This window comes from Carlito syrichta, unplaced genomic scaffold (assembly GCF_000164805.1).
Source record: "Carlito syrichta isolate Samal-C Ts95f unplaced genomic scaffold, Tarsius_syrichta-2.0.1 Scaffold301530, whole genome shotgun sequence".
Taxonomy (NCBI): Eukaryota; Metazoa; Chordata; class Mammalia; order Primates; family Tarsiidae; genus Carlito; species Carlito syrichta.
The window spans coordinates 55,728-68,144 of NW_007245626.1; the positions used below are offsets into that span (position 1 = coordinate 55,728).

Consider the following 12,417-nt stretch of genomic DNA (forward strand, 5'->3'; position numbering starts at 1 on the left):
CCTCAGCCTCCCAAAGGCGCGGGATTACAGGCTGAGCCACCGAGCCCGGCTCTGCCTAGGTTTTGACCCCATCCCTTCTGGCTCTCAGGTGGCCTTTGACCCAGGGTTGCTGAGGGCCCTGAGGAGATTCTTCCACCCTCACTCCTTGGCTACTCTCTCCTGGCCCTGTCCCACGCCTCTCACCATCAGGCCCACCTGCAGTAAACACTCCTTACGTTTTACCTTCGTGAGACACAGACTCATCTTTAAAGGATTTTGGTGGAACATTAAACAATGCATTCTGTATGAGGAGACTGTCCCATAAAAAGCACCCATTAAGAGTAAAATCCTTAGCCGGGCGTGGGCCTGGTAGGGATGAAGGGGCCAGGAGTATGTGAAGCTGTGCCTTACAGCGCCTTCTTCTTACCCTGAGAGGCTAAAAAGAGGCTTGGGAATCAACTTTTGACCTACCCCAACCTTCCCTGTACTCACTCCCCACTCCGCCAGGCCCACCCCAGCCATGAAAACACACACATCTGTTTCCCTGGTGCATCTCACTATAGAGAAGATCGGTATCTAGAAGAAATGCAGTCTTGGGGTGGAGTGTTACTGGGAAGCATACTATCCTATAGCAGCCTGATTTCTTTATTAAAAATGAGGATTTGTCTACTTCAGTCAACCCTCCCCACAGCTGCAAGGCAGAAAGGTCTGCCCACGAACCCTGGGGATCTCCTGGTGGCCTCTCAGCAGCTCTAGATACAGAGTTCTTCTCTGCAACGTTCACACATACCATCACCCTTTGAACCTGACCTCTTCCTCTCAGTTACATAGCTTCTACCCTAAATACACGCCACACCCCCAGTAACATAGATCCTTCCCTGAAATACACTTCCCTTCTTATTTCCCTGAAATATTCTCTCAGGGTAATATAGATTCTTCCCTGAAATAGTCTCTCCCTCCCCATAGCATAGATCCTGCCCCGAAAGGAAAGACCCCCTGCACAATGGCATAGATCCTGTCTTGAAATATCATCCTCAGCAGAGAATCTGCCCTGAGACACCCTCACTCGCAATGCAGGAGCATTCCTTCCTCCTAGATCCAGTTCAGCACCAATCCAACCAGGAAGCCTTCTAAGATCCCTGCATTAACACTAACCCAGGATGACCACCCCTGCTGTGAGCCCTCAGTTCTAACATTCTGGTCAGAGGAACAGTCTTTTGAGTTTGTTCTCCATGTTGGCTTCCAACTATTTCATTTAAGTGCCATAAAAGTTGATGCTGAGTTGTGATGACAGGCCATGAGCCTTTGGGAGTTTTCCTATGGGGATCTGGGGAGCATGGGAACTTTTGCCCTGAGACATGTTTTTAGAGGTCGTACATCTGTCTTCCTATATCAGAAAGTACCCAGCTATGCTGATTCAGCAATGGCCGTTCTCCATAAAGGAGTTTACTGTATCCCACAAGCTCTCCCGGAAACCAGAGTCCGGCCCTGTGTGAGAGACATGGTGGACAAAAGCCCATCTGGGATTGTGTCTCAGGCTCATCTTGGCAGAAGTGCTAAGAGCCCCTAACTGAAGGCAGAGAGTACACTTGCCCATTGTGTCTCTGCCTTTCTCATTCCTCCCGAAGAGCCATTGTCTATAGGTCTCAGTTCAAAGCTAAAACTCTTTAAAAGAATTTGAAACCTCAATTACTCAACCAACTCCTCTTCGACAAAGCCTCCACCAAGTACTGGGAAGAGGAGAACCTATTCAGTAAATGGTGCTGGGAAAACTGGCTGACCATGTGCAGAAGATTAAAACAAGATCCCTATCTATCACTATACACAAAGATCAACTCTAAATGGATCAAAGACCTAAATGTAAAACCTCAAACTATAAGAAACTTAGAAAATGCAGGAGATACCCTTATGGAAATTGGAACTGGCAACCAATTCCTGATCAAAACCCCAAGCGCCCCTGCCATAAGACACACTGAGATACCACCTAACTCCAGTCAGGATGGACATCATTAACAACTCAAAAAACAACAGATGCTGGAGAGGATGCAGTGAAAAGGGAACACTTTTACACTGTTAATGGAAGTATAAACTAGTACAGCCTCTGTGGAAAACAGTGTGGCGATTCCTAAAAGATCTAAAAATAAACCTTCCATATGACCCTGCAATCCCCCAACTGGGAATATACCCGGAAGAACTCAAATCACTGTATAAAAAAGATACCTGCACACATATGTTTATCACAGCATTGTTCACAGTAGCAAGAACATGGAACCAACCATGCTGCCCATCAAAAGAGGACTGGGTTAAAAAAATGTGGTACATATACACGATGGAATACTACGCAGCCATAAAAAAGAACAAAATCATGATCTTCACAACAACCTGGATGAACTGTCTATAATACTGAGTGATCTTTCACAAAAACAAAGACCTGAGTATCACATGTTCTCACTCATAAGTGAACCTTGAACAATTATCATAATACCATAAGAGAATGATTGGCAGTAGTGGGAAACTGCTGAGAGGGGGACGGGGAAGCAGGATTGGTAGTAGTGGGAATCTGCCTGGGGAAAGTGGGGGGCACACCTCATGAACAAGGGTATCTGCATAATGAACATTTGTATATCTAATTCTGAATTGTACCCCATATCTTTAAAATAAAAAAATTAAAAGAAAAAAGAATTTGAAGCAAATTGATAAATCATTTACACATATTCATAGAATCATTTTGTGATAGGCACATGTGGTTTTGTGGTAAGGTTTCTCACAGAATTGAAGAGATTGTCATCTTATGATCTTAGAAATTTATAAACACCAATACACTCGAACTTCTGGGCTCAAGAGATCCTCCCTCCTCGGTCTCTCTGTGCTCAAGAGGTCCTCCCTCCTCGGCCTCCCAAAGTTCTGGAATTATAGGCATGAACCACAGCACCTGACCCAACCATTATTCTTAAATTACCATTTTCTCCATTCTATTTGGTCAGTTTTTGCATCACATGGTTTTTACCATGGTTATATACACATTTGTGTATATACTTGTAATTGCTATGTATTTCTAATGTGTTGACCCTTTTTATCATTGCAAAATGTCCTTTTTTTCTATAATAATAATTTTCAGTCTGTTTTGTCTGTTGTTAGTATAACTGTTCCGTCTCTACTTTGGTTACTATTTGCATGATCTATATCTCCCTGTTCTTGGTTTTCAAGGTGAGAAGAGGGAGATAGAAGGAGGAGCACATTAAAACGCGGTTTTAAATACTGCAGAGCTGAGAAGAGGTGGATAGGAGGAGGGCCCATTAACATGACAAAAGCGTGCCACTCTTTTTTTTTTTTTTTTTTTTTTGAGTTGGAGTCTCACTCTGTCACCCAGACTGGAGTGCAGTGGCCGTTCCCAGCCACCGCAGCCTCGACCTGCTGGGCTCCGGCGATCCTTCCGCCTCAGCTTTCCGAGTAGCCGAAATTACAGGCACGCGCTACCATGACCGGCTGATTTTTTGATTTATTGTAGAGATGAGGTCTTGCCAAGTTGCCCAGACAGGTCTCGAACCCACTCACCTCAACCTCCCAAAGGCGCGGGATTACAGGCTGAGCCAAGATGCAGCTGTGGGCTTCTTGAATAAATACTCCTCAGATTGTTACAAGCCTTTGATTAATTTTCAGAGTTTTGAAAAAGCTGATTTTGAACACTTTTGCCAGTGCTATTATTATCTATGGAGAGGCAGATTTTTGTAGGTCTTTGCTATTCTGGGAGTGCTTCCCCTTCGTCATTTGTTGCTTTACTTTTGAATTAAAGTGTTATTGGAAGGAGAGATATTGTCTTAGGCTTCCTCAAACAAACAAACAAAAAAACCAAAACAACAAAAGGCCAGGCTAATTGTCAAAGATGGTAAAGTGAGAGGATTCAGTCTGTCAACCTTGGCTGTACCTTTGAACCACCTGGAACTTTTTATTTTTTACTTTTTTGAGTCAGATTCTCACTCTGTCACCTGGGCTGGTGTGTAGTGGCATGATCATGGCTCACCACAGATTCAACTGACTTCTCAGGGTCAGGCAATCTTTCTACCTTAGTCTCCTGAGTAATTGGAACTGCAGACATGCATCACCATGCCTGGCTAATTTTTTTTTTTTTCGGTAGAGACAAAGTCTTGTAACATTGCCTAGGCTGATCTCAAACTCCTGGATTCAAGCAATCCTCCTGCCTCAGCCTCCCAAAGTGCTGGAATTACAGACATGAGTTACTGCACTGGGCCTTGAACCACTTGGTATTTTAGAAATACCACTTGGCTTTTAAGAAATACCAATGTTTGAGTCTCACCTTGAGAGATTTAGATTTAATTGATTCAGAGTATGGTCCCTATATTTATATTTTAAAAGTTCTTTGCATGATTCTAATATGCTACCACAGTGAAAACCATTGGTCTAGAGTGGGTTTCTTCAAGTCAGAGGTTGAATTTTTGATCCAGAGACATAGTACAAACCTAAGCATCAATGTTTCTCAAAGAGTGTGCTACAGACTACTTCCTGTCAAATCACCTAGATTAGAGATTCTCAAATTAATATGCATTGAAGGACCAAGTTTTTGTTTGTTTGGTTTTTTTTTTTTTGAGTTGGAGTCTCACTCTGTTGCCCAGACTGGAGAGCAGTGGTCGCTCGTGGCCACCGCAGCCTCGACCTGCTGGGCTCCGGCGATCCTTCCGCTTCAGCCTTCCAAGTAGAACTACGGGCGCGCGCTACCACGGCCGGCTAATTTTTTTACATTTATTGTAGAGATGACTCCAACTCAAAAAACAACAACAAGAAAACCAGTACAGAGACCAGGTGGAGTTAACTTTGGGCTCTTTGTTGAAGAGGTGGGTCTGGAGGCGGAGGCATTTCTACTATACTGGGAAAGTTGGTCAAGGGGGAACCCACAGGTGAGGCTCAAAAGTGAATCCTTTTCTGCCCCTTCGGCAACAGATAATTGCAGAGAGGTGTGGGTCCTGCAGGCACACAGCAATCAGGGGTGAATATTGGGAATTTTGAGGAGGGGCAGCTAGTTTATGTGTCATCTGCACAGGAAAGTAGGATCCACCAGACAGTAGCCATTATCCCAGATCCTGATACAAGGAGACAAAAGATTCCCTCAAGAGAAGTGCCAGGTGGCTCCTTATAGACTGTATAAAGTGGTGTGAAGAGAAGCCCTGAGAAGGGTTACAGTGATGTGTCTGGAGGGAGAATTTATACCAGCATGAACCATGACAGAAAAGCCAAATTGAGGAGGAAAGGAAGGGGGAGGGGAGAGATTGTTGGGGGGGGGGGGGGGGAGAGCCGAGCGAGTGTGAGCGAGCACAGGAGTTGTGTTTTAGGAAGTGTGGCAACAGAGATGGAATTCTCACATTCTGTCCTCCAGTTGATGTTTGCAAAGGCCATGTTACTTATTAACCTAGGAGACTTCAATTGTTCCAGCAGTGAAAGTGAAAGATTTTATAGACTCATCAATCTACAGATTCCTATTACTGACAGTCTAGCGGCACCATTGGTAGTTTATTGCCCTGTGCAAATGGGGACTTTGCTGCCTTCTGGGTCGGAAGGCGGTGGGGCTGGGGAGCAGCAGGTTCTCACTCTAATTTGAGCTGCTCTTCATATGATCACAGTTTGAGATCTGAGAGAAAGTGGTTCACTTTCTATGTTTAGGGTCCATTATCTCCAAACAGATAGACCAAGGCTCCTAGCAGGTGCCTGGTATACCAGCATGTGGCTGGGAACTATAAGTGCTGGAATAAGCTCAGGTCCAAGATCTTCACTTTGCAGACAGGGAAGCAGGGAGCCAGAGAAATGACACAACTTGATAAACAGGGTTCAGCTGTGAGGTCCCATATTTGCTTCCAGAAACTGAATTGCAGAAGTACAAGATTGGAAATTCTTAGTTTAGCAGCAATTCATGCCTAAGAGTTTTAGGGGATTAGCTGATAAGAACTTTGTATGAGTCAGCACAAAGATGTGATTGTTATGACAAACGGATATGCTGTGAGTAAATATTACATTCATTGTATTGGTAAATTATAAAATGAATATATGTTCACAGTAAGGAATTTGAAAAGCATTAAAAGCATAAAGACACTAACTCCTCTATTATTTAGAGTCAATATTTTGGGTAGTACACATACATCAAAATATTTTGCAAAGCAATAGTACTACATCTACAATTCTGTATTATAAAAATTAAACTTATTTTTATATAACTATAGATTAACATGCAGCTGTAAGAAATAATACAAAGAAAGGATTTTGAATGTTCACAACACAAAAAAATAATAAATACAATTTTGAGGTGACCAACATGCTAATCATCCTGATTTCATAATTATAGATTGTATACATGTATTGAAATATCACTCTGTACCCCATAAATATGTAAAAGTTACAATAAAAGGAAGAAAAATAACAGAAATAAAACAGAGCTCCCATTATACCCTTTACTCAGTTTTCCCCAATAGTAACATCTTGCAAAAATAAAGTAATATATCAAAACCAGTATACTGACATTTACAATCTACTAATCTTATTCAAAATTTCCTGTGTTACGTTTATGTGAGTGTTTAGTTCTATACAATTTAATCACACATATAGGTTTGTGCATCCACAACCACAGTCAAAATACAGAACAATTCCATCACCACAAGGATCCCTCATACTGCCCTTTTAAAAAAATCACATCTCCTTCTTTCTTCACTTCCCTCCTACTCACCCCTCCTTTACCCATGGCATTCACTAATTTGTTCTCCATGTCTAAATTTTGTCTTTCAAAAATGCCATATAAATGGAATCAGACTGTTGAAGAATATCTGGGTAGTTTCCAGTTTTGTCTATTATGAATAAATATTTGTGTACGCATTTTTATGTAAAGATCTAAGTTTTTGTCTTTCTGGAACAAATGCCCAAGGGTGAGATTGCTGGGTTGTATGGCATTTGTATGCATAATTTTGTAAGAAACTGCCAAACTGGTTTCTAGAGTATGAATCATACATGTTCAACATGTATGATGACTATTCTTGCAAGTAATTAAATATTCTTAACAAAGAAATTTTTTTTTTACTTTAAAAAACTTTTTAATTTTAAAATTGTGGGGTACAATTCCAGGCTAGGTATACAAATATTCATTGTGCAGGTATCCTTGTTGATGAGGTGTGTCCCCCCACTTCCCCAGGCAGATTTCCACTACTGTCAATCCCACTTTCCCTCCTGCCCACCACAGTTTCCCGCTACTGTCAATCCTTTTCTTATAGTTGTTCAAGTTCCACTTATGAGTAAGAACATGTGATACTCAGTTCTTTGTTTCTGTGAAAGATCACTCAGTATTATAGACTCTAAGTCCATCCAGGTTGTTGTGAAGTTTATTATTTTGTTCTTCTTTATGACTGCATAATATTCCATTGTGTATATGTACCACATTTTTTAATCCAGTCCTCTTCTGATGGGCAGCACAGTTGGTTCCATGTTCTTGCTGTTGTGAACAATGCTGCGATAAACATACATATGCAGGTATCTTTTTTATAGAGTGATTTGAGTTCTTCTGGGTACATTCCCAGTAGGGGGCTTGCGGGGTCTATGGAAGGTCGATTTTTAGAACTTTTAGGAATTGCCACAGTGTTTTCCACAGAGACTGTACTAGTTTATACTCCCACCAACAGTGTAGAAGTGTTTCCTTTTTGCCACATCCTCTCCAGCATCTGTTATAAAAAACAAAATTCTTAACTACTACATAATATTGCCTGGGATAGATGTAGCATAATTTATAAACATTTTGCCTAATGTTGAGCATTTTGTTGTTTCAGATTTCTTTCTCCCTGTAGAAATCAGTAACAGACTCCTACATGTGGAAATGGTGTGAAGAACAGACCAGCTGAAACTGGTTCTTATAGTTCCCAGGAGTGACCAAGTTCTAAAAGATGAATTCATGCAATTACACCACACAGCAGCCTAAGGAAGACATTATGGTGCCACGTTATAAAATCTTTGAATGACATGTATAACTGTCACACAGACAGGGAGTGTTTATGGTAGCACTGGTATAAATTATATCCCTTCCATCTACCATAAAAGATTATCATAATTAGAAACTACCTTTCAGTTGGGGGAACCAAGTGGTTCCTATGTAAACTTGGTACCAGGAAAAGGGGAGTGGAATGTCTTTCAGGGTCCAATTCTGGGGTGGTCTAGTGGCTCCTTCTCATCTTGGAAATGGCCCTGACACGGGACAGAACAAGGACATCTGCTGGTAATGCTGTGGGAGTGCTTGAATGGCTCTGTCCATGGTCACTCTCTGATTTCTGTATACTTATAACTTTCTCTAATTGACATAATATTTATTTTGAGTCAATGCCCTCGATCAAAGCATGTGAATCTAGTAGCTTTTGTCTCTCCACTGATTTTTGCATCTTTGGATTCTGATCCATCTTAGGATGATTTGGCAGTTTAATTTTCAGTGGAAAATGCAGTTTCTTCATTCCCAAGTTCTTGGAGGTACCCCACTATAGCCTCTAGGCAATTACAACCTACGCTACTGTAGATAACTCTTATTATTAAAGGTAACTTGCCTTCTAGTTTTTAAAAGCCCATTCTGCATGTATCTTATTTTTGAAATTATTTCTTTAAGGAAAATTTTAGAAGGGGAATCATTGGGTTTAAGAGTTGGAACATTTGAGGGAGTTGATCAATTATAAATTAATTTCTGAAAGTTGCTCCTTCTGAAGCTTAATGACAGTGGCCACTTAATTTTATACTCACCAACAGTGGACAATACATTTTGCAAAAATGCTAATTTGAGTGGTGAAAAAAGGACATCTATTTTAATTTGTATGTTTTTTAGTGTGCTAAACACTAACATAGAAACTGTCTCCTAAGGCAGGCTTGAGAACTATCAGTAGGAAACATGTGAATTATTGAATGGGTCATGGTGGACCACTTCCAATTTTCTGATGTGCTCATAAATGATGTATGGAACTGGCTATAGTGAGAAAAAATTTATCTACCAAAGATTATGGCAACTGATGCTTTGTACTGGGCATGTTACTTGACATTATCTATGAACCAGACAACTGGCCTTCCCCAAACACTGAATCTGCTGGCACCTTGATTTGGGATTTCCCAGCTTCTAGAAGTGTGAGAAATAAGTTTCTGTTGTTAATAAGTCACTCAGTTTAAGGCATTAAAAAAATGGTACCTCTAATAGACTATGATAATGACATTTGAGACAACTTTGAAGGACATTTGAAGGAGAAAAGTCTGCTATTCATGTGGATATCTGGAAAAAAGACATTCCAAGGAGAACAAAGAGCTTGGGCTAAGACTCTGAGGATCTATCTGCCTTTCATTGATCAGAAAACTAACCTTAGCTGGTTTTACAGGCTCTGCTCTGAGACGTGCCAGGGCAGATGGAGGTGGGGGAGGTAAGAGATGTGGTTGCAGACTTCAGGTGCCCTTAGGGAAATCTAATTCTCAACTTTCCCATTGGTTACGACTTGTTCAAATTTCCCAGGTTCACTTTGGATGATCTGAGATCTCAAAGTAAGAATTGGTCCCAGAGGTGACTCCTCTTTTCTGCCTTTGGGGCAAGGCTGATTGCCTGGGGGATACATTTGTGGAAATAGGTAAAGCAGGCAAAGAGGAGAGAAGAGTCTACCTTATCTTGCTGTAGCTTGCTCTGTGTTATCTTTCTGGGTTTCTCTAGTACAAATCAGAGCCCCTTTAGAGCTGAATTTCCATATAGTAGGATTGGAGGGTCAGGGCAGACTGGCAGCAGTGATTCTGAGTGGTACTTTGACAAACACAAAAAGTCATATCGTTAGAGGGAAGGAGAAAGGAACAAATATTTATTGCATTTTACCAACGGGCCATTCACTGCGCTGAGTGTTTACATACATTATCTTATTAAATCATCACTACTACTCTGCAAGGTAGGTGACATTGACATTATTTTACAGATTAAGAAAGTAAAGCTCAAAGGAATTGGTTATTTTCCTGCTTAAAAAAATATGTACACCTTGTAAAAACTTCAAACAATAGGTTGGGAGCAGTGGTTCAAGTCTGTAATCCCAGCACTTTGGGAGGTGGAGGCAGAGGCAGAAGGATTGCTTGAGCCCAGGAGTTCGAGGATGACATGAGCCATGATTGTACCACTGCACTCCAGCCTGGACAGAGTGAGATCTTGACTCAAAAACACCCAAAAGACAAAAACAAAAAACTTCAAACAATAAAAAAGTAAAAACTAGGAAGTGAAAGTAACTCACAGTCTCATCTCTCAGAGAAAACAACTCCAACTGACACATGGTATCCACAGGAGTTTGGTTCTAGGACCTCCCATGGATACCAAAATCCTCCCATACTCAACTCCCAAATACAAAATGGTTTAGTAGTTGCCTATAACCTTTGTACCTCCTCCCATATTCTTTAACTCATCTCTAGATTGCTTATAAAACCTAATAAAATGTAAATGCCATACAAATAGTTGTTATATTGTATTTTTTATTTGTATTTTTTAAATTGCTGTTTATTTATTTTACATTTTATTTATTTATTTATTTTTTTGAGTTGGAGTCTCACTCTGGTGCCCAGGCTGGAGTGCAGTGGCATGTTCCCGGCCACCACTGCCTCAACCTGCTGGGCTCAGGTGAGTCTTCTGCCTCAGCCTTCCAAGTAGCTGGAACTACAGGCGCGTGCTACCAGGCCCGGCTAATTTTTTTTTTTGAGTTGGAATCTCACTCTGTCACCCAGACTGGAGTGCAGTGGTTGCTCCCGGTCACTGCAGCCTTGACCTGCTGGGCTCTGGCAATCCTTCCGCCTCAGCCTTCCAAGTAACTGGAACTACAGGCGCGCTACCATGCCTGGCTAATTTTTGACTTATTGTAGAGATGAGGTCTCACCAAGTTGCCTAGGTGGGTCTCGAACCTGTGGGCTCAAGCAATCCACTCACTTCAGCCTCCCAAGTCGTGGGATTACAGGCTGAGCCACCAAGCCCGGCTATATTTTATTTTTAAAAAATATTTTTGAAAGGACAGACCGAGAGCTGAAAGGCATTTTTCATCTTGTTCTTAAACCCTGACACAATGATGAGAAAGTAGAACCTATGCTTTTGGAGAAATGCATACTTTAAGAAAAATTAACTTTACCGACTTTGTCTTTTCAGAAACAGACTTCCTGGTGCCAGGTATCAGAGGTATCTCATAACGGCAATCAAGCTTGCCTAAAGTAAAGGGAATTTACAAGACCTAAGACATCATGCATTGGACAAGGATTGTAAAAGTCATGAAACTTGTAATTACAAAAGTTATGACCACTCAGAGGGAGAGCAGGTGGGGATTAGATCTTCCAGTAAGTTGGGCACTATCTACAGGGAAGCCAAGGATCCCCCGAAGCTACCCACTGGGAATGCCTAGGAGATAAGAGGAGGTGCATCCTCTATTAGCTCTAAGGAATGTCATTCGGGAAGGTACAGGAGAATTAGAATCCTCATCATGCCCTTGTCTAGGGGCTATGATAATGTAGATGAACATTAATGGGTCTCTGTGTCACAGATTCTCCAAGACATCCACAGGTGGTCGATAAGGAAGTCACGGCAGCCACATGCAACATCTCCAGGGAAAGGATTTAAGTCAGGGATTTGGGGGGCTAGGAGGCCACACTCACCTAGAGTGTAGGCCCACTCCCTGTTTGGGGGGCGGTGTGAAGCTTTCTTAAATCTTTTCTTCTTTCACCTCTTTGTGTTGCAATTCTTTGCATTTACTCGGATCTCTGGGTTGCCAGCACGCACCTCCTGCTTGAGGACTCTGGCGGTGCTGCGTCCCCGCCTCGCCTCTCCGCCCTTCTCCATTCATCCATTTCAACCTCATCCTGTCCAGACCCTAACAATTTTCAATCCTCATTTGCTGAATCTGTGCATGTGGAATTGAGGATTACGAGAGCCGACTGTATGAGAAGTTGATGTATAATCTTCCTGAATTTTAAAAATGTGCATACACGCCTCCCCCCCCACCAAGAAATCGGGGCTATAATATACATACTGTTCTGACACTTGCCGTTTTTTCCCTGAGCAGTGCATCTTGGTTATCCTGTTATGTAGTCAATGAGTCTTATTGACAGAAGGATTTGGGGGGACGTTAACCCTCTCTGGTGACACGCTTGTTTGTGTGACTTTGCACAGGTCAATTTACCTCTTAGGGCTCTAGTATCCTCCTCTCTAAAAGGAGAGCAGGGACAGAGGATTCTGCGATGTAATTACTACCCGAAATAGGACAGCTCCCCCTCTGCCCGCCTCGTGACTATCTAAGATGTTCTCAAGGTCCAGTTGTATTTGACTTGGCGGCAGCAGCCACTTTCAATAACTCGGATGACAAAGCCACTGGCCGCGCTGCCAAGAAACCCCCCTCGGGGACTGAGAGGATGGCGGGGCTGGGGGCGGGC

The 12,417-nt window shown here is 42.1% G+C and overlaps 1 protein-coding gene across 1 annotated transcript in view; it reads right to left on the reverse strand.

Annotated features, from left to right (window-relative positions):
- The window catches only part of STRA8 (stimulated by retinoic acid 8), a 37,910-nt gene extending 26,064 nt beyond the window's left edge, over positions 1-11,846 (reverse strand). Inside the window, 2 exon segments of the mRNA XM_008054805.1 lie at positions 613-670; positions 11,768-11,846. Of these exon segments, the coding sequence (XP_008052996.1) occupies positions 613-670; positions 11,768-11,846 (137 nt within the window).
- Positions 11,847-12,417: the final 571 nt, after the last annotated feature.